The sequence below is a fragment of the Acinonyx jubatus genome, chromosome E1, assembly GCF_027475565.1.
Source record: "Acinonyx jubatus isolate Ajub_Pintada_27869175 chromosome E1, VMU_Ajub_asm_v1.0, whole genome shotgun sequence".
Taxonomy (NCBI): Eukaryota; Metazoa; Chordata; class Mammalia; order Carnivora; family Felidae; genus Acinonyx; species Acinonyx jubatus.
In genome coordinates, this window is record NC_069397.1 from 40377785 (window position 1) to 40405203 (window position 27419).

The 27419-nt window shown below is 43.4% G+C and overlaps 1 protein-coding gene across 3 annotated transcripts in view; it reads right to left on the reverse strand.

The window, feature by feature from the left end:
- EZH1 (enhancer of zeste 1 polycomb repressive complex 2 subunit) overlaps positions 1 to 26836 on the reverse strand; it is a 29736-nt gene extending 2900 nt beyond the window's left edge. Inside the window, exons 1-19 of one of the 3 annotated variants that reach the window (XM_027048985.2) lie at positions 26773 to 26836; positions 18644 to 18735; positions 17922 to 18042; positions 17477 to 17578; positions 15322 to 15441; positions 13584 to 13704; positions 12498 to 12674; positions 11463 to 11565; positions 10813 to 10976; positions 10337 to 10428; positions 7012 to 7192; positions 6303 to 6499; positions 4678 to 4769; positions 3746 to 3786; positions 3126 to 3251; positions 1902 to 2080; positions 1286 to 1381; positions 780 to 861; positions 245 to 325 (exon numbers count right to left, since the gene is read on the reverse strand). In XM_027048985.2, coding sequence (XP_026904786.1) covers positions 245 to 325; positions 780 to 861; positions 1286 to 1381; positions 1902 to 2080; positions 3126 to 3251; positions 3746 to 3786; positions 4678 to 4769; positions 6303 to 6499; positions 7012 to 7192; positions 10337 to 10428; positions 10813 to 10976; positions 11463 to 11565; positions 12498 to 12674; positions 13584 to 13704; positions 15322 to 15441; positions 17477 to 17578; positions 17922 to 18042; positions 18644 to 18648 — 2080 coding nt within the window. In that variant the 5' untranslated portion in view covers positions 18649 to 18735; positions 26773 to 26836. Of the gene's footprint in view, positions 1 to 244; positions 862 to 1285; positions 1382 to 1901; positions 2081 to 3125; positions 3252 to 3745; positions 3787 to 4677; positions 4770 to 6302; positions 6500 to 7011; positions 7193 to 10336; positions 10429 to 10812; positions 10977 to 11462; positions 11566 to 12497; positions 12675 to 13583; positions 13705 to 15321; positions 15442 to 17449; positions 17579 to 17921; positions 18043 to 18643; positions 18736 to 26772 lie in introns of all 3 variants that reach the window. The other 2 variants (XM_027048983.2, XR_008294410.1) reach the window with 2 other exon arrangements.
- Between the last annotated feature and the right edge of the window lie 583 nt (positions 26837 to 27419).

The following is a 27419-nucleotide window of genomic DNA, read 5'->3' on the forward strand; positions in this document are numbered from 1 at the left end:
TGGTGATGTGGGAAAAGACCTATCTTTAAAAGATTCTTGTTTGTGGGAAAATCTTTATCATGTATTCAGTGAGAGAGCCAATTAACAAAATAGAGACGGAGACGCAGAACGATACCAGACATTAAGCATGGTTGTCTTTGGACAAAAAATAACTCGGCAATGAAAAAAGACACATAATGGATAGAAACAATAGTAAATAAAGCATCCATCATCCACCCTACCTCCCAGGTCACTGGGAACTCACCTTTGGCATAACAGTTGGGGTTCACTGAATGGTTTGCAAATCGAATTTTGTTTCCTTTCCGGGTAGCATCTACTACAAAATCTATATAACGTAAAGAAAGATCATGGGTTCATCAGGCAAATCCACAGCTTCTCGAACCTGGTCTTAAAATCAATTAAATAGTAACAGAAATAATCCAGTGGGGGACTTTGAAGTCCAGCAGCATGCAGCATAAGAATGCAGCCTCATGTGGGCGCGTTCCCTTTGGGTCCCCCCATTTTGCTGGAATTACAGATCCCCTCTTCCCATCTACTGGGTAGGGAGATTTCTCAGGTGTAAGTGCTCAGTGCTCCGATTATAAACACAACCCAGAAACGCAGGTTCTCCCAAAGCAAGTGAACTGTGGCTCGTGGTGTCTTGAGGTTCAACGTCCCCACCTTCCTCTGCGCATCTGCTGGAGAAATCACAGCTGATCTGAACGTGGACTACAGCAAGGGCAATCCGGTAGAGAGACGTGCCTGAGACCACCATGGGGCAAGAGAAAGAGACTCCTTACCATTGTTGAGGTTGAAGAGGAAGCTGGACATGTATTTGTCATAGACCTTCCCCCGTCGATCAGCCTCGTCTTGAGAGATAAGCTGCAAAGACAGATAAGGAACAATCGGGGGATAAGGCTGTCTGCTCAGGGCATGGTACCCTGCCCTCAGAAAGGACTGGGAGGGGGCACTGTCACACACACATGCTTGCTGAGTATCAGGATGAGAGTCACAGGAGACAGAGCTCAAGTTACTGTATTCTATCTAAGCCCCTCCAGGCTGACCAGTATTAAGACTGAAGAGCATTCCCCGCCCACCCCTTTGTGTGGCCTGAATTGGCAAAGACTTTAAGAAGAGTGGTTTATCTCAGGATTGCAAACACTTCTGTGGGATCCCCCAAGAAGCCACACGGGAACTCAGCTGAGTTATTTAGAGAGTAAGTCACAGAAGTCTGGCCCACAGAAAATCAGGGTTTCTCACCAGTATCTCCCCAGAAAGGAATGTGGTCCAAACCGATAGCACTCACCTCACCACAGTATTCAGAAATGAATTCGTTCTTTTGCACAGACTCCTTAATGAAGGTGCCCCATCCGGCCACATCTGAGGGGGCCAGCAGCAGGTGCTGGGGAAGAGGGAGTCAAACCTCAGACTACAGGGCATGTGTGAGTGGGCGGTGTGTGTACTGGATGTGCACGTGTGCAGGGGGTGGGCAGGGTGGAAAGAACTAGCAACTGTTAAGAGGATCTGAAAACAGAAAAAGGTCTAAGCCATTCTGTTCTGGGGAGAGGCAAAACAGCAAAGGGAGGTGAGGAAAGGAAACATGACACCTCCTCCTCTAGGCCCGGGGACCTCCTAGACCTGAGTCGCTAGGGAGTCACTGCTACGGGTCAAGTACAAACAGACAACATCAATGATGCGTCCACCCTCTCTGCTCCTCTTAGTCTGGCCAGGTCAGGGGTCATTTTCCTAACTCCTCACCGGGACAGCAAACTTTCTTTATCTCAGTACGTGTGTGTCCTTTAGGATTTACCAAGCCCTTTCATGTAGAAACCCCCTAAGGGACCAATGGAAAGAGGCTGCTGGGGAATACTCAGTCTTTTCCCCTCCACCATCTGGCTCGCAGTCCTAAGAAAAGCCCTCACCTTCTTGAGGCCTCGCTGGATGCTGCAGTTTTTGCAGGAAACCACCTTGCAGTCCCAGTGCTCCGAGGCCCCGCAGGTGAGGCACAGGTCGGGGTCGCACTCTCGCACTGCCAGGTAGCAGGGACACTGCTTGGTATTACACTGGGTCTTACAGCGACAGCCAGGGAAACGATTCTGACCTGGGGAGGAGGAGAGGGGCGGAGGGAGGGGTGGGTTAGGAAAAGTAGCAGACTAAGCTGGCGCTCAGGTCTGACTCAGGGGTCAGCAAAGAAGTACATGTGATGTGTTCAAGGAGATCTGGCAAGTAGGAGAGAAGCTCCCTTGCTTCGTATAGTCAATTTTTTGTTTGTTTGTTTGTTTTCTTTCCTGAGAAAATGGAGTGCCTCCCAACATTCATGCCTGGGAGTCAAAAAAAAGCAAGTTTGACTATGGAGATGTGTTTCCTAGAGATTCCTCAACAGTGCTCTTCCTTCCTCTTGTTGGTGTAATTTGGAAGGGAGGTGGTTGGGGGCCCAGAGAAAATGAAATCAGTGCTTTTCACTGGTAAATCATCACCATCAAAACAAGAATCATTTTGAGAACAGAATGCATCCGTTCTATGCCACCCTCCTCCACCCACTGCCCTCCCCAGCACAAGCACCTCTCTTCTGTGGCTAAGATTGATATCTGCTATGGGTTAGGAGGTATTTCCAGCACAACTGCCTGGGCATCTAGTTCTGCAGGCTGCTATTGAACTTCTCAGCCTTGAGTGGGGAAGGGCACAGTGTGATAAGAAGTCAAAGAGAAGCATGTTTAGCCTTTATCTTACTTCTGCTGACATCCAGACTGACCTGATAGTAAAACTCCGGATACTAAACTAAAATGGGCATACGCAGTGTTGTAACCTGTACATGTTGTAAAACAACACTTAAAAAAGGAGGTCTGTGACAGCACCTTAAGGGAAAAAATTCCCACGTTTCTTAATTCTTCTCTGGAAGGTAAAGATGGGAATGTTTCTGATTTCTGTATAGTTGTTGCTTTTAGAATCAAACACCTATGGGTTTTTAAAACAATGACTTTTCCAGATCTTAAGGATCTTGTTTCCTCTGCAGAATGCTTAGAACACGGCAAAGAGGACATCAGAAGGCCCAGGGGCAGCAAGGGGCATGGGCGGGGAGGGAAACCTGGGGTGCACGGTGGCTGGCTGTTTCGGGAGGACCACAGGGGAAAACAGTGGAAACTTACAGTCCGGGTTGCACTGGCAGAACTTCTCACAGAAATTCTGCGTCATGATGCAGGGGCAGGTGCTGTCACAGGGGCGGTCTGGATGGTCGCAGGGCTGGTAGTTATACACTTGAGTGGAAGAGTTATCTAGGAGAGAAAAGAGTAGACCAGGACACTGCTGTGCCCGGGGCCCCTTACCGCCCTCCCTCCCACCTGCCCGATCGTCTCGACTGGAGGAGGCTGTCCCAGTCATGATCTTGGACACACGTTTTAGCACCTGAAGTGAGAAGCCATCAGAGATGATGGTTGTTTGTCAGCTACAACGGGGTGATTTGCCTTGTGGGGAGAGTGTGGAAATGGTCTGGGACTATAGGGCAGCCCATTCCAAACACTAAACGAAGTCTGGAACCTGGCAGATGGCGCGCTATGAAAGTCAGAGACCACAAGGCTCCTAGCTCTACCTCCTAAGAGGTGCACTCAGCTGCAGTGAGAAGCTGAGCTGTTCTCAGCTGCTGCAGAGAAATCTGCCATCTGCGGAAGCAGTACAGGGTCAACAAGAGCGGCTGTAGGTGGGGCGGGCAGGTGACCACAGGGGTGAGACCTCACGCCGAACTGCCGAAGAGCACCCTGGTGCAACTTACCTTTCTTCAGCTGAATTTTCCTGCAGTGTGCAGCCCACAACCTGGAAAAGAGAGGAGGATGGGCCTGGGTCATGGCTCTGCACATTTGGGTAAATAACAACATGGCCTGCTTTGAGGGACTGTGGTTTGATCACCAGGGAGTATCCTCCCCGAATCCTTCCACCAGAGGCCCCTATCCTGCTAGATGGAAGCCGGAGTTCATCTGGAGTCCAGCTGGTCTATGCTTCAAGATTTAAATATAAAACAAACAAAGATGTATAAAAAACAAACACAAAACCCAACCCTCTGTGTCTATTATGACGCTATTGTTTCTCCCTCTCCCCCCTCCCTCCCTCCTTCTCTTTGGGGAGGTGGAGATGTGGAAGAATTGCAGGATGGGGAGGTGGGAACTTTTCAGGAATCTGCTGACTGAACAAACCGAGAGGCAGAAGCCACAGGGACTTCCTTCTATATCTAGAATTGGTGTCAGTTCCTTCCTTGAGTAGGTGATAGTCATTAGGGAACCGAGGCAGGCAGAATGTTGAATTAAAAAAAACCCCTTCCAACCCTTAGCAAAGGCTAGCTAAAAGACGGCGTTATTGTGCAACTTAGAAAAAACAATACAAGAGCCAAAAGGAAAAACTCTGGTCAGAGTTGAGAAGTGAGAACAGTGGTCACCAACACCCAATGGGGAGAAATGGCCTCAGGGTGGAGCCATGAGGCCAGCTCTCACCCTACTGGCCAGGAGCTTAAAGGGACGGCAGACTGTTATCTCCCAGTCCACAGCATCTAGGGATGGGAGAAGGAAGGGCTGGTCCAAGACACAGACCCACAGGGAGCACTGAGAAGGCTGGCCCTCAGTTGTGCAATGCTAAACTCAAGAGGGAGGCAGTTGGGAAGTCCAAGGGGAGGTCAGAGCACAGGGAACAGAAAGTCCTTTGTCCAACCCTTGCCTGTGCTTTCTTTTCTTCTTCTGCGACGGGTTCATGAGCTCATCTGTTGGCAGCTTCAGGATAAGTGATTCTTTGACTGCAAACTGAAAGACCTGGAAGAGAAATCCAACAGGACTTGTCACTCCTTCTTGAGCCAGGTGGTCAGATAAGTGAGCCAGCCAGGCGCTGGGCTTGGGAGCATTCTGGAGAGCTCGAGGGCAGCTGACTGAGCATCTCTTCAATGGGGGCGGGGGGAGGGGCACAGAGTGGGACTGAGATATCAGATCACTGGCCCTGGCATCCTGACATCAATTCTTAACTATTTATCCTGACTCTAGAAAAGAGAAATACTGAGCACAGTTACAGCTCTCCTGGTCAGTAGCTTTTATCTACACCTTTACCTACCAAGCCCTGAATGGAATGATTCTTACCAACATTATCTGTCTCTTCTGAGGAAGGGCAACTTTGGGTCCCTTGTATAACCGAGTGTAAGACAGGACAGGAGTGGTACCCCTTGGCTAAGCGCTAGCTCCCTCTGTTGGTATGAAGAGGCCAGACCCTTGTCTATTTTCATAGGCCAGCATTTCTGGAAGACTGGTTCCCTTCCAACATGCTTCTTCCCTTATAGCGTTCGTTTTTGGCTTTTTTTTTTTTTTTTTTTTCTCTCTCCTTTTTGGCTATAGGCCCTCTTGAGATTCCATGAAAACTACAAATCTTCTTCTCAGGAAAATATAGGCAAAATTGTTTTGCCCACAATTCTGTAGATTTTCAGGTTAAGAACCTTTGCCTCAAGGAAATAGGCAATGAGCTCCAAGTGAAAGGGCACTTCCATTCATGGTTCTAGTGCATTGTCTAAGTAGAGGCATCATGAAGAAGAGGCCACAGAGACTCCTCCTGAAGTCAGGCTGCTAAGCAGCATGGCTCAGCTCGAGCATTCCTTTCTTATTGGATCGGCCCTAACACCCAACTGCTCCTTGAACCCTGTTCTTTAGTCTGTCTTGTCACTGCAGTCAGGCGGAGACTGATTGGGACATCAGGTCCCACGGCCTCCAAGCATCAGTGGCTGCTATCAAATTGTGATTCTAGTAATGGCATGAGTGAGAAGGGTGAGGTCCAGGCCCAGCTACTGGGGGTGGCAATTAGAAAAGCTAGCGATAGAACATCTGGAGAAGAAAGCAACCGAGGAGACTGACAGAGGGGGTGACCGCAGCAGCTACAGAAGCAGGAGCAGGCCAGATGAGAAGATCCCCAGAAAGACCTGGGGGTCCCTTTAGGAAAGGGGTACACATTTAGAAAGAAAGGCAGGAACCAGAAACAAACAACAACAACAACAACAACAACAACAACAAAAAGCTAAGAGAGGGCAGAAACACCCAGAAGAGTCAGATAGTGGCTAGAGACAGAAATGACAATTCAGCAAGGAGACCAGATTCCCCAAGCACGGCTAGGCCTGGGATCTGCAGAAACAGTCTGCAGAAACAGTCCCATGTTTGGGGAACCCGCCTCGTGGCTCAGAAGCACCTGCTCATGAGGGACTGAGCCTAAGACAGCTCCTTTTGAGACAGGCCACACAAGATGGCAAAAGGGCTGACAGAGCAGTGGATGAAAGGAGGGCCCTGCCTGTCCCAGCTCCTCTCCGAGAGTACCTGCTTGCATGTCTTAGTTCCCAGAAGTCTGGCTATGGAACAGAAGTTGTTGAAGTAGGTGCCATGAAACACTCGAAAGAGAGATTCCTCAGCCCCAGTCCATTCCACAGGCTCCGAGGGTGCTTCCACTACACAGAGCTGAGGGGGGGCCGGACTAGCCTTCTGCTTTGTGGGGGTCTGGCAGCGAGAGTTGGCCTCTAAGAGACGAGGAGATGCGAGCAACAGGAGGAGAGAGAATGCAGTTGTCATCAGTCATTTGCCATATACTCCGAAGTACATCATTCTGCTTTAAATGGCAGAATAGTTAGGAATCAAAATATTCCCTGTCTCTACTGCCAACAGGCGAAGCCATAGAAAGGACTAACCATCTTTAGGGGTGCCTGGGTGGCTCAACTGGTTAAGTGCCCGACCCTTAATTTCGGTTCAGGTCATTATCTCATGGTGCAAGAGTTCAAGCCCTGCATCAGGCTCTGCACTAAGAGCATGGAGCCTGTTTGGGATTCTCTCTCTCTCTCTCTCTCTCTCTCTCTCTCTCTCTCTCTCTGCCCCTCCCCACCTCTCTCTCAAAATAAATAAATAAACTTTAAAAAAAAAAAAAAAGGAAGAACTAACCATGTTAAAAAAGTAGTAACGTTAAGTGTTAGGCAGTGATCCTGCGTTTCCCAGAGGCCTTGCATAGGAAGAAAGGATCTCTTTCTGTTCAGTGTACCTGAAGAACTGGAGGCCCAGTCATTGCCTGTATCCCTGTCACTGTCCCCTTCTTTAGTCTCAGCCACAGCAGAGGCTGAAGTGTTGGAGCAGGAAGCACTGACCATGTGGTGCCTTCGTCGGCGACGCCCGGAGCACTTAGAGCGAGGGTTGTGGAGCATGGCGTACTCCTTCGCTCCTTCCTGCAATGTACACGTTACAGGTGGGAGACAGGAATAGGCCCAGGGTCGCCATATTGATCCCATCATTACAAACCCCCTTCTTCAACGCCTGTGCTTACATGCAATGACACTGTCTATGTTTTGCTCTGTGCTATGTAAGTGTGACTATGTAAAAGCTGCTTAACCAGCATTCTAAAACTTACAAATTTATACCTCTTCACAGAAGAGCTGCCTTGTAAAGTAATATTAAAACAGATATAATCTGTGCATCTTCAACTTTCCAGTGAGTTGGGTCTAAAACTCATTTGCATGTTAGCTATTTGGAATTTGAGAACACATTCTCCTGTGGAAGAGGAAATGAGGTTCAGAGAGGAAGGGACCTGCTTGAGCATATGTAGCTAACTGTTCCAGAATGGGTACAGAATGAGGGCTCCCCATCCCCTGGCCACACTGTTTTTTTCATTCTACTTGCACTGCTTCTGTTTGAATAATAAAATATGTAGTCCCTAAATTTGTCCAATATCACTACTTACTTCTCCCAAATCAGTTTATTAGACTTGGAAGAATACTGCTTCATTACTTTATAGCTATGCTTTATTTAAAAAAAAAAAAAAAAAAAAAAAAGACCCAATAACTATCACACAACTTGATCATCTACTTCTCACCAGACCTGGTTCCCAAACACTTCTAGCTGTTTCTGAAAACTAAATCTACGTGCAAAGGATAAAGATTTGCCATTACTAAGGATATTCAGACTAATATCCTGTAGGCCCTAAAGGAAATTCCAAAAGTGAAGTTTTAAAATTAACTGAATGTGAAGTTTTAAAATTAACTCAATGTGCTCATCCTACAATGTGACGTACACAGCATCACTTACAATGTATTCGAGATCAAAAGATTTAACATAAATATAACTAAGGCTCCAGAGCTAATTCTAGTTCATGGGAAATAGAGGATACAAAAACAAGTTCAGTAACACCAGAAGAAAACCACAAATTCAGAATTTGGGACAGTATCCTACTAGACAATGAGCCTGGATTTTTCAAAAAGGAAAAAAAAATGGTGTGATTACTTGACATTAAAGGAGACTGAAAAGACATAATAATCAAATATGATGTATGACTGGATGACCTTGGTTAAAAAAAAAAAAAAAAAACCAAACCCAGCTACTCTTGGTACAGCTGAAAAAATTTAAATATGGAACTGACAGATGATATTATTAAATTCTCTGAATTTTTTTTAGGTGTAATAATGTGGTTATATAAGAGAATGTCTGTATTTTTAGGAAGTGCATGCTGAAATACTTAGCAAACAAGTATCTCAATGTCTGCAACTTATTTTCAAATTGCTCAGCAAAAGATATGCATATACAAATAGAGGGACGAAGCAAATATGGAAAAACCATCATTAAATCTAAGAAGATATCTTTCACCTTCCTTCCATGATCGAGATTGAGGGAAAAACAGTCCAGCATTATATTTGAAAAATGCACTGATTTCTAAAAAGCAATAAAAGAAAAACTGTACACAGACAGTTCTGTAAGTTAAACACACACACATAGACATACATTTTGGGCACTGACAGCATCTTTTGAAACATGTACAGGGTCTCAGGGTAATTGCTGTGAGAAAGACAACGTCTTTTTACTTATATAAATGCTGGTGTTGGGGCGTCTGGGCGGCTCAGTCTTCAGCTCAGGTCATGATCTCAAGGTTTGTGGGTTTGAGCCCCACATCGGGCTCTGTGCTGACAGCCTGGAGCCTGCTTTGGATTCTGTGTTTCCCTCTCTCTGCCCTGCCCCTGCTTGCACTCTGTGTGTCTCTCTCTCTCAAAAAAATAAACAGTAAAAAGTAAATAAAAATAAGGGGCGCCTGGGTGTCTCAGTAGGTTAAGCGTCCATCTTCGGCTTAGGTCATGATCTCGCGGTTTGTGTTTCGAGCACCCCGTCAGGCTCTGTGCTGACAGCTCAGAGCCTGGAGCCTGCTTTGGATTCTGTGTCTCCTTCTCTGCCCCGCCCCCACTCACACTCTGTCTCTCTCTCTCTCTCAAAAATAAGTAAACATTAAAGAAAAAAAAAACGCTCTTTAAAAAAATATATATAAGAATAAAAAAATAAATGCTGGTGTTGATATAACACAGTGTAATTTTTTTAAGTGTGGAATAACTTAAAAAGTATGGACTCTGGAGCTAGACCAGAGCTTGAATTTCATTACTGCCAAACCACTGACATTAACAAATCTTGGACAAAATATGTAGTTACTATAACCCATAGCTTCTCCACCTCAGGATGTTGTCGTAAGCAAGAATGTAAGATAATATACGTTAAGGGCCAGCATGCTACTTGGCACACAGTAAGGAGTCGACCCATATGGGGGAAAAAGTAGAGAAAGTCTGTTCACTCTTTTGCTATTATCACATGGCTCATTTTCCAGATGTATACCCAGTGGTACTTTTTACCATCTTTTCTTCTATTATCCCACTAAAGATGGTCCCAAAGGCACTTGGCTCTATAACCTATTTTTAATTGGTAGCAGAAATCAAGGTATTTTATTCTTTACCTAAGCTCACTGTAGTGTGCAGAAAGCAAAACTGTGTCTTTGGCTGGTCCAAGTGAACCTATTCCCTTCTCGTTCTAAGTGTACTGCCTTCCCACACGAATGCAGGAGAATTTATGCTGCCGCATAAAGTCTGTCCATCAGGGAAGGGCCCATCTGGCTGTTTACCTTACAATAAGACATGGGTGCTTCATGTGTTATTTCTCGTATGTTTCTATGCATTTAAAAGAAGACAGCAAAGAAAATGCCATTACAGATACACACATGCCCTCCTCACGCCACGAGACTAATTTCATAGTCCTTAGTATTTGGGAGCTCCTTAAGAGCAGAAGTCCTGTTTTATTTGTGCTTTGTGACCCCCCAGAGTGCTACATACTGGCTCATCTGGTTTGTATTCCCAGGAGCAGAAAACTGAAGGGCCATTTCCTGCTCAATTTTCAACAGATTTAACAATGGCAGAACAGTTTAAGAACATATCAGCAAGGAGTGACTGGCTGGTTCAGTTGGCGGAGCGTCAACTCTTGATCTAAGGGTCATGAGTTGGAGTGCCAGGTTGGATGTAGAGATTAGTTAAATAAATAAAACTTAAAAAAAAAAAAAAAGAACATACCAGCAAAAGGAAGCAGTCTGTGCCACATGGTTCTGGTTCAATCTTGATCTCTTTGTTCTTGCGTTTATATACATTAGGGGTGGCGTGAAAAGCTGGAAAACACAAAACTGTCCTGTTTCCAATGGTTCATCCACTTGGCAGGATGGGGAAGAACAAAATCCAATTAAGGAGCCATGGTGGGAAAATTTAGATATAAACAGCTACCATCAAGGTGTGCAAAATTTAATCATTTCTGACATCAACACAACCCTTTCAAAGCTAACAGGTGCTCAGGGACTCGTATGTTGCTGGTTATTCTGTCCTGACCATGCGAAACACATTGCATCGCAACGGTACAAGTGAATAGAGAACCCGCCCTTTGTAAAACCAGCGTCAGGTCAGAAGCCAGGAACCCTGTATGATTAACTAAAATAAACAGAAGGATGCAGTGGTTGGGGATGGAGAACAGGAGAGTATTTCAGAGTAGCCCCACTCACGGTGAAGGAAGCAGTCGTATTTGAAGCAGCGTCGGCAAAAAAGTGTGTGGAAGGAGTGCAGAGACTGCTCCCGCTGCACGGACTTGGCGTTGGGGCCGTCGATGTTGGGTGTGCACTGAGGGGGAAGCGCATTGGGGTCTGACATCTCCGTCAGCTCCCGGTACCTATTTTTAAAAAGAGAGAGAAGAATTCCTTCCAAGGAAACGTCTTCACTGAGAAAGTACAGATCGCGCACTGACAGTCATCCAGGTACGGTCGGCCAAGGGAGCATGGGTGCTTTTTTACGGGGCTTGCTGATGGCAGGGTGGCGTATACCTAAGTGGGTGCACCACTGCACCTGTGCTGGGCTGGGCACATGTCTGCAAGCAAAGAGAGAGACAGATTTGGAAAGTATGGCGCTGGAGTAACTCTCCAGAAAAATGCAGAATTTTAGAAGTTCGCTGCCCGAAATTACTTCAAAGCCAATGAACAATGCCCTTTAATATGGGAACGGGTATTTAGAGGTAAGCAAATGAAGTAGGAAACAATCATAAGTGTGAGCAAATCATAGCACACTTACCAGAAACAAGGTTTTTTATTAACCAAATTTAGGCTTGAATAAAAGTTTGCTTGAGCGTTCTACATGGCCTGAGTGGAACGGCCTTCCCTACCTCTCCTTCATGTCATCCGGGACACCGTTCTCAGGGAACATCGAGGCAATTGCACTGAAGATCATGTCGTTTGGGAACTGTTTCTTGGAACTCTTTTTGTTGCCTGAGTTGGAAATGACAAAGAGCTCCTGAGCTATAATCAAGGATGCAAACAAAGCTGTTTGGTCATTTTCCCTCTGTCACAGCATTTTGATTACAGCTGCTTTGCTAACCCAACCGCTGACTGTTTAGGAACACATAAAGAAAGTCAATGCTACCTGGGTTTATCTAATAGGTTACCAGTAATAAGGAAATCAGCGTCATCTATACATTAATGACAAAATCCATGTTCCAAGAGAGAATCTAAAGGAGAAAACAGGAGTTTTCAGGGAGACATGTGGATATTGAAGAATGCCATCATAATGATGAGGCTGAAGAACAAGACTGATGTTACAGCTTTGTTGTAACAAGACAGAGACACTATGTCTCTGGACGTATAGTATAAGTAAGTACCATGGCACATAATTAAACATTAAGTTAATTAAATATTAACAACATGGAAAAATGCTTATGAGAGAAGATCAAATAAAAAGGGATGTAAAATTGTGTATGTGTGTGTATCTGTGGCATGATCCCATTTCACATAATGCATATAAAACACGTTGTTTTTGTATGTGTACTTTTTTTTATTATATATGTACTTTTAAAAACTTGAGACACAGTTGACATACAACATTATATTCGTTTTAGGTATGTGTATGTGTATATTCTGTGTGTGTGTGTGTGTGTGTGGATACACACACGCACACATACACACACACACACACACACATTTTTTAGGTCTAGAAGAAAACATTAATGCCGGTTATTCCTAGGTAGTAAAATTATAGGATAATTATATTTTCTTCTTTCTAATTTTCCATGTCTCCCAAACACACTACTCTGTTTCCTTCAGAGTGAACCAAGTGAGAAGCACCAGCAGCCTTTAATAATCAACAAACCTTTCTGTTTCTCCCTTTTTCCCTCTCCCTGTCACTTTCAGAATGGAATATTTACCTTCAAGAGCGTGTCGTTTTCTCTTTCTTGTCACTGGCAGATCTTCTTTGCTGTCATCTTGCTTCCCATCTGAGGTGTCATTGTGCCCTTCCTCCTCTTCATCTGAGTATTGATTCAGAGCATCTACTAACTCCAGGAAAACAGCATCACTAATCAGAACAGATCCAGGGATCATCTCTAAAACATAAAGATTAGATGGCTGAGCTGTGGTCATTTCATGTTCCCTTAGTCCTCCTAGGAAGGTTTTCTCGTATTCACTCCTGAAGTACAACTTACGTTATATAACATAGGTACATTTTTATATGAACAGTCAGGAAATTACAATACTTTGATTGGCTCTTACAGCTGCAACAATCAAGCTGGCTAGAGTGGGAAATCCAGTTATATAGGCTTTACTCTAACTGGGATAGTTCACTTCCTCAGTCACAGATCAACCTGTATTTATGGTCCAAAATCTCACAAAGGTGTACAAGCAATACAAGTGGGACAGGAAAAGAATGATAACATGAAAATTTACTTGGTTTTGCTGCTGATGGGTTGCCAGTGACGTCTTTGAGTCAAAAGACAGCATTATCTTCTTAAAATCATACTCTGTGGGGTTACACTAACAACTTAGGATAAAGTCTTTGAACACTAGGGGGCGCAGTAGATAAATAATGCATTTTCAACAGTACCCACAACTGTCAAAAGAGCTGGAAAGTCAGAATGTTACAATTTCTGGGAGATCTAGGATATATCTGGATCAAAGTAGGACAGAGAGATTATGCTCATTGCCATTTCAGAGAAAGAGAAATGAAGAACAAAATGGCTTTGGATGGATTTATGGAAAACTCCTAAGATCATACTTCTCTGTGCACTACACTATCTCCTCAGCCACTGATTACTACATATATAAAATCCTTTTATGTCGCAACTCCTTTTACAATTTAACTGGGGACATTTTTAATATAAAATTTTTAGTCCCAGCAATCGAAATATTCTTCAGTGTGTACACCGTGAGGTAGCAAATAAAAGCAAGATGATGATGTACCAAAGAAGGGGCACCATTTTAATAAAGTTTTCTCCCAAAGAGCCCAGTACCACTACCTTCTTCACCGTGGACTTTCCCATCATAGTTATTGATGAGCTCCTCAATGAAAGTCTCATCTTCTTCTTTCACCTCATCTCCCATGTAGGGAATATTGCACAAAACTGTCTCATCTTCTACCTGAAATCAAACCAGATGTGATTCATTCCATGAATTCACTAGGCAGCTCCTCTTTCCTGTTTAATAGAATCTTTGCTGGGCCTTTTTTGATGCTTGAATTTCCTGAAAACACCTTTGGTTACAGAGTTTCCTGCATTTTTAAAGACTGGCCATTCTGTGTTGCCAACAAAACTTCAAACGGAAGGGGCAATGCTACTCTTAGGGAAAAAAGTCAGTTTAACTACTTAAGGATATTAACTACCAAATGTTTAGCCTAGTACTGACAATGATATTTGCAACAACATTTAGAATTTGCCAGCACATTTATTTTTCACAGTGATTCCATCTATTATCTACAAAACATCATTGTAAAATAGGTACAAATATCACTTAAACAATAGTCTAAAAAGTCTTCAATTCTAATTCTTATCATAAGTAGAGATACATAAATGAAAAGGAAGGCTTCCAAGAGTATAATCTGCAATATAACCAGAATATTCAGAACAGAACCTGAGCAACCATAGAGTTTCTGGGTAGTCTCTTATACATACTAGGACTAAACTCCCACAATCATAATAAAAAATTATGATTACAACTCAGGTCGATCACACTTGATGGGAACCTAAAGTCAACTGCAGTATGAGCTATGAATATTTCCTGGCTAAAGAAAATACTAATGGATTTTTGTTATTGTTGTTGTTCAGCAGAAAACACAGCCATTCTTAATTTCCCAAGTAGTAAGTAAAATTACTGTGAAGTTTTATTCTAAGAGAGGATTCCCTTCTGTAAACCTATATCCTATTCCTGCTGTCACCAGGCAGATGATAAGCAATGCCAGTATTTAGACAGGACTGATTATCAGAACCAAAACTAACCCGAGCAGGAGTCAGCATAAAGGCCCAGATGTCAGGCTCTTGAATCCATGTGCCCCTCTATTATTTCAGTTGCTTTCACAGCATCTTGCCTTTAGGGGGTTCAGAAAGGATCGCTCCATCAGCAGGGAGATGTCAACCTGCTTAAGCCTCAAGTGTCTGATTTAGACTGCATTTAACTTCACATGTTACAAAACTGGGCCAAAGTAGTAAGGGAAAATTGGAGTCTTGCCCAGTCTCATTCATTCAAAAAAGAATAAGCATTGGAGTGCCTGGGTGGCTCAGTTGATTAAGTGTCCAACTCTTGATCTTGGCTCAGGTCATGACCTCAATGGTTTGTGGGATTGAGCCCCTTGTCTGACTCTGCTGACAATGTGGAGGCTGCTTGGGATTCTCTCTCCTCTCTCTTTGCCCCTCCCTGGCTCACATGCTCTGTCTCTGTCTCTCTCTCTCTCTCTCAAAATAAATAAATCTTAAAAAAAACAAAAACAAAAAAACAAAAAAACCTAGCATCAACTCAGAAGGACACTTCAGAGATCACAAAACCTAATGAGTTAGAATAACGTGTGCTGTATGTACGTATGTGTGTGTGTGTGTGTGTGTGTGTGTGTGTATAGAGAGTAAATAAATTAAAAAACAGTCTGTCCTGCATGCCCAAGCTTTGTTAAGTACAATCTGACAATCTTTACCCTAAGAGGAGTGCCAGCACACCAACACAGGATAATCATACAGTTTATACAATCACCACAGTGCTTTTAATACATACCATAAAGTTCTGCTGGAGAGGGGACCAGGAATACATGATGGGAACCAAGGCAACTGTGTTCAGAGACCTCATTAACATATGTTGGCTTGCAAATCCTGGGAAAATGCTCTCTATGGTACACTGAAATATAAGCAAAGACATGGGGAGGGAAAGGCAAGCACATGACCCGAGAGAACTGGAGTGGGGCACCTAGGTGGCTCAGTCAGTTAAGTGTCCAACTGGGATCGAGCATTGGGCTCTGTGCCAACAGTGTGGAGCCTGCTTGGGCTTCTCTCATGGGCTCAGGTCATGACCTCAATGGTTTGTGGGACTGAGCCCCTTGTCTGACTCTGTGCTGACAATGTGGAGGCTGCTTGGGATTCTCTCTCTCCCTCTCTCTCTGCTCCTCCCCCACTTATACTCTCTCTCTCTCTCTCTCTCTCTCTCTCTCTCTCAAAATAAATAAACTTAAAAATTTTTTTTTAATTTAAAAAATTAAAAAGAGAACTGTAGTTTCCTTCTAAAATGGTCCCAATAGTCTTCTAATTCTTACAAATTAATAGGTTGAGGATTTTGCAACAATCAGCTCCTAAAAAAGGAACCACTGGATTGTAAAGCTGTGGAAACTGTCTCTTATTCACCTTTGTATCATCTACAGATGCCAGCATGGTGCCTCTCACACCCAACTGGTGTTTATTTCAATGTAAAATTGCTGCTCTCCTTGGACTGTCCACAACAGCAAAAGGCCTCTGAAAGTCCTAGGAGATGAGGAAGTTTTCCTGAGTACCTACACTTTAAGACAGTTGGCCTCAACTTAGCTGCAGAGGTGATGGAGACAGTAGGGGGAAAGCAAAGCAGTACAGAAATTAGAGTCATATTCTGCTTTGGAGAAGAAAATTGCTCAATATACTATCCACTTTTTACATCTTAAAAATATTATCTCGGGGTGCCTGGGTGGCTCAGTTGGTTAAGTGTCCGACTTCTGCTCAGGTCATGATCTCACAGTCTGTGAGTTCGAGCCCCATGTCAGGCTCTGTGCTGACAGCTCAGAGCCTGGAGGCTGCTTCAGATTCTGTGACTCCCTCTCTCTCTGCCCCTTCCCCGCTCATGCTTTGTCTCTCTCTGTCTCAAAAATAAATAAAAACATTAAAAAAAAAATTATCTCTTAGGGGCACCTGGGTGGCTCAGTCGGTTAAGTATCTGACTCTTGATTTCAGCTCAGGTCATGATCTCATGGTTCGTGAGTTCAAGCCCTGAGCTGGGCTCCTTGCTGACAGTAGAGGCTGTTTGGGTCTCTCTCTCTCCCGCTCTCTGTCCTCTGTGTCTCCCCTGCTCATGCACGCACGTACATTATTTCTCTTCTTCTCTCTCAAAATAAACAAATAAACTTAAAAAGAGAGATAAATTTATTTTTAAAAATATTATCTCTTTAAGACTAGAATGATTTTTAGATTTATAACAAGGAACATTCCTTTGATCAATATATTCCTGCTCATTATCCTAGGTCCTCTCTTTCCAATATCAAAGCACCGAGGTGCCAAACAAGGCATAGACAGGGTTGTTTTGAAGCTCGTACACAGAGCCTAGTAAAGTAGACACTAACTGTTTCATTTTTCTGTTAAAAAAAAAAAAAAATCAAAAGGGGCACTTGGGTGGCTCAGTTCATGATCTCACACAGTTCGTGAGTTCGAGCCAGCCCCACATCGGGTCCTCTGCTGTCAGCCTGTCAGTGCAGAGCTCACTTCGGATCCTCTGTCCCCCTCTCTCTACCCCTCCCCTGCTTGCACTCTCTCAAAGATAAATATTGAAAAACAAAAAACACTCAGGGGGGCCCGGCTGGCTCACTTGGAAAAGTGCACAATTCTTGATCTCCGGGGTTGTGAGTTCAAGGCCCATGTAGGGTGGAGAGATTACTTAAAAATAAAATCTTAAAACCCTCATGATTATACCCACTAACTGAGGAGAATAATAGGTGAATAGGCTATTCTTTAAGCTACAGATTTACCACCCCAGTTATTCAAAATTGACTATAATAACTGTATCCATTATCCTTATTTTCTAATAAGTCATAAATACAGAAAAACAACAACAAACAAACAACTTAAGTCCAAGGAAACAAGGAAGGCTGAGCTTAGACACCTGGAAGTACCTTTTTGAGAAAAGGATGCCCACTCACAGGCTTCATCAACTGCACAGGTTGGACACGAAGCTTCTTCCATTCTTCATTGAGGATCTGGGTTTTTTCTTGAACCTTTGCAAAATTTGCTACATATAGAGCCTGGAAAAGCCAAGGGAACAATGGTTAGAATTTTAAGAGAAGAGCCCAGCCTAGGGCACCTGGGTGGCTCAGTCAGTTAAGCATTGGACTTTGGCTTAGGTCATGGTCTCACAGTTTGTGAGTCCAAGCCCTGTGTTAGACTCTGCACTGACAGTGTGGAGCCTGTAGCCTGCTTTGAGTTCCGTGTGTCTCTTTCTCTGCCCCTCCCCCACTCACCTCTGTCTCTCTCTCTCTCTCTCTCAAAAAATAAATAAACATTAAAAAAAAAATTTTAAAAGCCCAACCTCTACATTAGATCAATATATTAAAATAGATAACTCATCACACGGGAGTTAGTTTTTACCTTCGCGCCCATATTTGCCTGAAGCCGCTTCAGTTGTCGGAGTCGCATGTATTCAGATTTAACTTTTCTTTTCCAGTAAGTGATACATTTGGAAGTTGGGGGGTTTGAGATATCCATTTTGCTGTAATCCAAGAAGAGTCAGAGATGAGAAACAGCATTTTACTACCTGGAAATGAAGAATTCCTCAAACTCAAATCAATGTGGTCAGTCATGCTTCCCTTCCCACGGCATGTATTCATAAAAACACAGTTTAAAGAACCCAAATCTGTGAGCTCAACGAAAGGTTTCAATTAAAAAAAAAGGTTTCACATCAGCACTTCCTGTTCTGCAGCCTCCGTTCTCCTGTGGCACCTCATTTTTAATTCAGTACTCAGAAGTTCTCTCATGGGTATTTGAGGATGTGGATTCCTTGGACATTTGGAAGCCCACTCAATACCTTGTCTAAGAGAAATGTTCTGCAAGAATCAAGTTAATACCAAAGAGCTTCAGGGAAAGATCCACCCACACTACAAAACTGTACCTGCCAAATTGTCTCAACCCACCACATGCCTAACAATAAAGGTAGGATATGACAACAGCATAATATCATCTCCAACCCAACAGCAAGACACACAGAAATAGAACACTGCAAATCACTTTTTTATTGGACGGGGGGCGGGGGGGGGGGTTGAATTAAGGTTCAAAGTTCTAAGAAAGTACTTACTGTAACACACTCTACCTACCTCATAGAATGCAAGGGGAACTGTCTGGTTTTATAACGTGCCTTCTGTTCTTCAGAGGGATGGCAAGACACTAAGGCAAAACGAATGCTCAGCTTTTCAAAAGAGAACAGACAGTGATTTTAAGTCAACGGAGCATATTTAGACCCTGATACCTTAAGTAGGATGCTCACCCAGAACTACAAAGACTTCGAGGTCTCTGCTGCCACTATTTCTGCATGGAAGTCAGGCCCCGATCATACTGGATGACCCTTTATTTTATCAAATTGTAGTCTTCCAGGCATGTGTACAAATTTATTCTCACAATTACACAATCGAGTTCCCTGCTTCCACTTTTTCTGAACCAATTTCTAGGCTCAGCCGGCAGCCCCATCAATTGTTTTAGGGAAAGAACAAATATTAAGTACATGTAAAAATTCAGTAACATCTATAAGGTTATGCTTTTGCTCTATTCTAACTGCTGAGGTTTCCTAGAGAACTAGTTCTATTCATTTCACCTAGCATTTTAAGTTAATGAAAACATTATAAGGGGCTATGAAGAGCTAATATTTGAAACGAAAACTAAAGTTTCAGGCCTTCTTTTTTTTAATTTTATGAAAAAAAAATTCTTTGGGGGTTTAAGAACATATTTCTTCTTTTTTTTTAAAAAAATTAATGTTTATTCATTTTTGAGACAGAAAGTGAGCACAAGCAGGGAGGGGCAGAGAAAGAGGAAGACACAGAGTCTGAAACAGGCTCCAGATGTGTGAACGAAGAGATCATGATCTGAGTTGAAGTCAGATGCTTAAGCGACTGAGCCACCCAGATGCCCAAAGAACATATTTCTTCTAAAGATGCATTTTTCAATTACCTGTTTTTCCCCATAAGAAATGACAGCACTGACAAGAAAACAGCAAAATATAACCCACTGTCTCACATCTGTCACAGTCAGACATGATTATAACATCTCAGGCACGTGAACTTTAAGAGACTGTACCTGATTGTTTCGTTTGAAGAATCAAATGGATCGGTGAAACATGATGTTAAATTTAGTAAATTTAGAGGACAGAAGGAATAGCAAAGAAGCAGGCAGACTCACTGTGTTTACTGTTAACTCAATCAAGTGATTCAAACTCTTAAAAACAGAATTCCGTGTGAGTTAACTATTATCTCTCTGGGGGAAGGGAATGAAACAACAGCATAATCTAAGACTCTGAATCCCAGGCTGCTAAGGTGTTGAGTTACAAAAAGGAAAAAAGTTACACAGACTTGAATTTCTTTCCTCACAAATTGCACTGTCTCTCTTCCTCCGACATCTTTTAAATACTTCTCATTCCTCATGGAATGGGGCCAAAGGAGGGACCATAATTCAGTGAGACTTCATAACCTCCTAAAAAATGGTTTTGAACTGCAACCTTTCTGACATTTTCTGGGGGAGCTCATTTCCCTCTTTGAAATAGTAAGCCTATGGCAGGTTGCTCAGTCCATTTAAAACTGGGGATCAAGGGGCACCTTGGTTAAGCATCCAACTCTTGACTTCGGCTCAGGTCATGATCTCATGGTTTGTGGTTTCAAGCCCCACATCAGGCTCTTGTGCTGACAGCACAGACTCTCTCTCCCTCCCTCAAAATACATAAAAATAAAATGTTAAAAAAAAAAAAAACCTGGGGATCAAATAATGGAAAAAGAATAAAATCCACAGCTGCTAGGGTGTGTGTGTGTGTAGATTTTAGAGATGCCCACAGAAAAATACCAATTTTTTGTTAAAGAAATTATAATTGTGGGGTGCTTGGGTGGCTCAGTCGGTTGGACGTGCAACTTCGGCTCAGGTCATGATCTCGCAGTCATGAGTTCAAGCCCCACATCAGGCTCTGTGCTGACAGCTTAGCCTGGAGCCTGCTTCGGATTCTGTGTCTCCCTCTCTCTCTACCCCTCCCCACTCACACTCTATCTCTCTCAAAAATAAATAAAAGAGAAATGATTTATAATTGAAATGTGATCTACAGTCTGTCAAAAGAGATGACAGGACACACAGTCCAATAATTAATGGCACTATTTCTAATTTTACTCAAGTGTTTTATATGGCCAGAGGAGTACACACATATACATGAAAATGCCATTGACTTTTAACCAATCACAGTGTAAAATAAGCCACACTTCCTCCTTTTACAATTAATGTGATATTTGAGTCTCATGTGACCATGAGCTAATATTTATTTTTCTCGGCTTTTGAATGGGTCTCCAAAGTCTCTAAAAGTTTATTTGGCAGTTGGTCGGCCCCCACAGAGTGTAGAAGGAAGACGAGACATACTGTTTGGAACAGATAGGTATAATTTAAATAAACACCTGAAACACAGCCATAAGATGGGTTTTCATAGCGGCAGAATGCTGACCAACAACTACCACTTCAAAGATTTAATTTTTCTTAATTTAAAAAGCAAACAAACAAAACCTCAACATTCACTAGAACATATTTGGATAAATGGGTTCATGTAACTTGGGCAAAGGGGGTGGCACATAAAAACTACTTTATATTTCTACTAGATTGATTCTTTAGTTCCTGACACATACAAAACAGCCATGTACATTCCAGTTAAGTGCGAGGCCAGTCCTTAAGAGCTTTTCATTATATTCACTTATACACTGAAAATAAACATATGCTGGGGTGCCTGGGTGGCTCAGTCGGTTGGGCGTCCAACTTCAGCTCAGGTCATGATCTCACAGTTCCTGAGTTCGAGCGTCGCATTGGGCTATGTGCTGACAGCTCCGAGCCTGGAGCCTGCTTCACAGATTCTGTGTCTCCCTCTCTCTCTGTTCCTCCCCCACTTGCACTCTGTCTCTCTCTCAAAAATAACATTTAAATAAATAAATAAGTAAATAAATAAATAAATGCTGTTTTGATCTAGAAATTTAAGAGTAAGTCTTTATATATATAAATAACTCCTCTACAACTCAACAAGATTACCCAATAAAAAGTGGGCAAAAGATTTGAACAGATACTTCCAAAAAAGATACTGGAATGGCAAACAAGCACACAAAAAGATACTTAGTATCAATATTAGTCATTAGGGAAGTGCAAATTAAAATCTTAAAATCAAAATGATGGATTACTACACACCTGTTAGGATGTCTAAAATCAAAAAACTGGTAATACCAATTGGTGAGGATGTGGAGCAGCTGGAATCCTTACATGCTGCTGGTTGGGAGTGCAAAATGTAGAGCCACTTAGGAAAACAGTTTGCTAGTTTTGGGGGTTTATTATTAAAGTTAAACATACACTTACCACACAACCTAGCATACAGTTTTTATCATTTATCCAAGAGCAATGGAAACATATGTCTGCACAAAGACCTCTACACAAATGTTCACAGCACCTTTATTCATAAGAGCCAGTAGGCAGAAACAACACAAATATCTATGGAGTGCCAAATGGATACAAATGACAGTTTGTCCATAGGATGGAATACTACTCAGCAATAAAAGAGGAGGAGTTCCTCATTCCTACGTGCACAATATATCTCAAAAGCATTACGCTAAGTGAAAGAAACCAGGCACAAAAACCCATGTACTATATGAATCGTTCTACTAGAATGATTCTACGAATGGCAAATCTACAGTGACAGAAAGCAGATCAGCGGTTGCCAGGTGCTGAGGTTGGAGAAAGGGATTAAATGGAAAAAGCATGGGGCGCCTGGCTGGCTCAATTGGTAGAGCACGTGCCCCTGGATCTCAGGGGTTGTAATCTCAAGACCTACACTGGGTGTACAGATTACTTAAAAATAAAACATCTTTAAAAAATAAAAATAAAATAAATGGAAAGAAGCATAAAAGAACTTTTTTGGGATGATGAAAATATTTTATACCATGGCTGTGGTGTTGGTTATATGACAATGCACTTTTATGAAAACTCCCTGAACTGTATACATAAAATGTGAATTTACCATATGTAAGTTTCTACCTCAGTAAATCTGATTAAAGAAAAAACTAAGTCTTGATGATATATCAATCCAGTAATTTTCTAGACTTCTACTATTAAAAATCAGCAGGCAATCCTACCTTTTAAAAAAAACTTTGAGTGACTTCTCAATGAATAACTACGGTGGGATGATCAATGCTGAATCATTAACTGTAAAAAAAATGTTACACATATGCTAATATGATGTTAATAAGGGAAACTGGATATGGAATTGATGGAAACTCCTTGTACTGTATATATTTTTTCTGTAAATTTAAAACTGTCCTAAAAATTAAGTTTATTTTTTTAAAAGATTGATAATTGGAAATTAAAAACTACCTTATTTACATATCAAATCTCCACAAAAAAGAAAACTATAAAAACTTGGAAATCTTTCCCCATAAAATTGGATCTCAATTTCCTTCAAAGGCTAAAACTAGAATGCAGTCTGTCACTAGCTGGAAATGGGAAAACTTCATTGAAATGTTCTTAAATTTAGAGAGATTGAGATCAGAACATAACAGTTCCAAACTATGAAGTTCTTTCATCCACATAAAGGGTCTCTTTGCAGAAACAGCTTCTCCTTGGAGCAAGTTCAATGTCTTTACTTTCTTTTACGACAAACAATTTTATTAAACGGCAGGCTAAGTAAGGCTTCAGAGGCAGGTGGCACTATAGATTTTTTTAATTTTCCATCTCATTCTTTCCTTTCTAGTTCAGGGTGGAATTGAAGCACAAACAATAGGGGTGAACCCACCTCCGAGAAGAGCTCTAATTACACACAACTGAATCATCCCGTGATCACCAATTTCATCAACACTCCATTAAAATCAACTCTGTGGCTAAGTACACAACCTGATAGATCCTTCAGTTAGGATTTTAAAGGCCATCTTTAGGGGCGCCTGGGTGGCTCAGTCGGTTAAGCGGCCGACTTCGGCTCAGGTAACGATCTCACACTCCGTGAGTTCAAGCCCCGCGTCGAGCTCTGTGCTGACCGCTCAGAGCCTGGAGCCTGTTTCCGATTCTGTGTCTCCCTCTCTCTCTGACCCTCCCCCGTTCATGCTCTGTCTCTCTCTGTCTCAAAAATAAATAAACGTTAAAAAAAATTAATTAAAAAAAAAATAAAGGCCATCTTTAATTTATACCCTCCCACTTGTCCAAGGTATTTACATTTGTTATCAGTTTGAGCTTCTGGGCACTATATAGGTAGAAAGAACCTTACTTAAAACAGGAAGCTGTGACCCTGAATTCTTATTTAAAATAAAATTATAGCATTAATATTTTCTAGCACTGCTTGATTAAGAGAATCAAGTTATTTACACTAGAAACAATGGGGATACAAATCAAAGCAGGATTCGTTTTTACGAGACCCATAGGAAAATGCTGGCTCCTAGAATATATAATGCTGACTTAGAAGGGTTAAAGCAATTTCCTAACAGGTTAGAGCCTACCTTGGCTGATTCTGTACTATGCTAGCACAAAGCCTAATCTTTAGTGATTACCACTATCATTCAATCAAAAGACTTGTCAGTTACTCCATTTCTAATCAAAGTATTAGGGCAAATGTGCCAGAGGACATAACACACCAGAGGCACTAAACCCCAACTACCCATGCAGTAGCTCCTGACTTTAAGGTTTGGACCACTGAGGTCCCAACTGACAGGCTGATAGAGTAAAGAGGTAGGAAGGAGCCCGATACTCAGTTTGGACAAATTTAAAAAATTAATTTTTTTAAAAAAAGAAAAGAAAGCTAGGGACTTTCTGGAATGGAGGTATTCCCTGAGAGCAGTTTTTCCCTTTTAAACCTTCCCCCTCAATCCTAATCCTTCTCTTCACCTTTCTCCACATGTTTTTCCTTCTTTTCTCTTTAGTTTACCCTATATAGAAAATGTAATGTGTTTTTAGTGTTGCTGCCTCACACATTTTTTGGAAAGTTGCTAGTCAATAAGTAGAAACTTAAGATATACTTAATGAAGTGAAATGAATTGTTCCATGTCTCATACAAGGCACAAAGCAAGGGCCGGAACTATTACGCACAGGACAAAGGACACTAAATTTCTGATCTCAAGAATTAAATAGACAAAATGGATTATTTTAAATCATTTTTAAAAGGCATGCTAATTCAAAGGCAAGTTAAGCAGAAGAGAAACAAGTCCGACTACATTTTCTCACTTTTTCCTTTCTCACCAAAGTCTTCTTGGGAGTAAAATTTCATTTTTTTAAATCCTCCTTATTCTATTGCTGTTTCAAAGAGAATTAAAATAACACCATAGAAGAGGTCATTTCCACCTCAGGGAATTTTAAAGTTACGCCTTAGCCTCAAGCCCCCTGACTGGTTTACAAGTACTCTGCCAGTTAGTAGCAGAAGAAGGATCCAAACCACTGGACTCCAGGTTCCAGAGATCTGCCCACAAATTTATTTAATTATTTAATTATTAATTTAATTATTTATTCCACAAAATATGTACTGAGCACCTACAGTGTGCCTGCACTGTTTTAGGTGCTTAGGGTACATCAGTGAATAAAACAAACATCCTTGCCTGGGATGCTCACACACTAGCTGTGCCCACACACTTGTGCCCCACACTAGCTGTGAGACACACACTCATCATAATAGTATTATTACATTTTTACAGGGGTGCCTGGGTGGCTCAGTCGGTTAAGCTCTGACTTCAGCTCAGGTCATGATCTCATGGTTCGTGGGTTTGAGCCTCACGATGGGCTCGGTGCTCATAGTTCAGAGCCTGGAGCCTGCTTCAGATTCTGTGTGTGTGTGTGTGTGTGTGTGTGTGTGTGTGTGTGTGTGTGTGTGTGTCTCCCTCTCTCAAAAATAAATGAACGTTAAAAAAATTTTTTAAAATTACATTTTTTACAGAGGGTCCTTTTCTCAATTATAAGTGTGCTAAAGAGGGGGGAAAAAGTACTTATCTTCTGACATTCATCTTCTGCTATGTAAGAAAGTAATCTCTTTTATCCCTGCCACATCATCCCAGCCCTAGGGATTCCAAGGTTTAAAATAGACAAGCTCTTACAGAAACCTCTGATAGAGTTAGCACCTTCTCAGGCTGGAAACTTCCTTCAGTGCCGGTTTCCTAAACTTAAAAGCACCAGTGGGGGTGGGAGTTCTCTTCAAAGACCTCACTGCAGTAACCGTGGAGGAAGCGACCACACTTTCGCCGACGTCCTCACACACACCCAGTTGCTCCTCTACCTCGGCTCTTTCCCCTCATCCGCACCCCCCTCTATCGTTAGGCTCACCACCCAGCTACCCCATTTACACTCCTACATGTCACATGTCACCCATCAAAGCCCACTCTCCGTGTTCCGCCGGGGGCACTAACCTCCTTTCACAGCCCTTCCTCTCCCCGCCCCCGGAACAATTTCTCAGCAGTCACTTTTTACCGAAATAAGTTTGTCCTGCATTTCCTAACAGCCTTGCCCCAAATACAACACCTTGACTTTGCTACGAAGCGCTTCCCATTCTGTCCTCCGAGCCTCAGGAGAGTTCTGGGGTGGGCAGGAGACCAAATTTGGCGCGAGACAAAATTTAGAGACAAGCAGCCTCCAGCTCTGGCCCGGGAGCGGGGCGAAGCGTGCGAGGCGCCCAGCGCGCAAAAACGTAAGGAGGCACTCTGCACCCGTTGGACCCCGAAAGTGAGAGCCCCTTTCATTTTGCGCCTAAGAGCCTCACTCGCTTCACCCCGGTCCCAGCCCTGTTTTTACTGCCACCCTTTCCTCAACATCCCCCAAAGTCATCACAAGCTGAGCCCCCCCGCGTGTCTAGCCCTCCCCGTGCACAGCCCCAAGTCCTGGGGAGTCCACCTCGCTAAGGGCCCCCGCAGGTGCCACCGCCCACCCGCGCGTCCTCCCGGCTCTGGGGCTCCCGCCCACCCGGCCCACCCCGCCCTCCAACGGGAGTCCCCAACCCCGGGCCCGCCCCCGCCGCTCCTCCTCCCGGACACACCGCCCTCCCCGCCGCAGACGCGGTCCTAGCCGGGGGCTCGCTCGTCCCATCGCCCCCTTTCGTCCAGCCCTCGGACGGGAAGGGGGCGCCCCGCTACCCCCGGCCAGGCAGGTAGTTGCCCCTCCGCTTCCACCCAATTCTCTGATCCCTTCGCCTCTCCTTCTCTTAGGCCCCGCGTGGCGAGGTGCCGAGGCCGGGCCCCACCGCCCGGCCCGGGCTTGTTTACTCACTCACCCTCCATCCCGAGCCGCAGGGACCCGCCGCTAGGACGCCTGCGCGCCGCGGCCCCGCCCCCGCGCTGCGGCCCCGCCCCGCGCCCCCTTTCGGCGCCTGCGCACTGCGCCGCCAGCGCCCCGCCGGTGGGGCCACCTGGGCTTCCTTCTTCGCACGTCTGTCGTTTGGCGCCAATACCCCGACCTCAGGAGTTCGAAGTGATGCCGCCAGAGCACGACGTTTTCCAAGACGGTGCTGTCAGGGGACAGGGAGGGTTCTCGGGGAGCCTCCCAGAGCCACTAATATCTTGTTGGAGACCTTATCCAGCTGTTGTACCATCCTCACACGCTGGCGACGAACCACATTTCGCTTCAGCATTTGCAACCAACCCCGAACCCCTTCATACTGATCCCTCACACCTACCAATACCTCCCGACACCCGTCTATGAGCTCTAAATTATCCTTCTTGCTTTATTTCCATGAAAAGTTTTCCCCGTCACTTAGATTCAAATGAATAGCCTTGTATCAAAGTATCTTCTGCAATTGCAAGATACCTGTTAGTTACAAAGGAAAAGAATAGTAACTTTACAGGACAGAAAGCTGGCGGATATCACGTTAAGCCAGTGATCAAAGTTCGCATCACTAGTGATGAGGTACCCCTTAGGTAC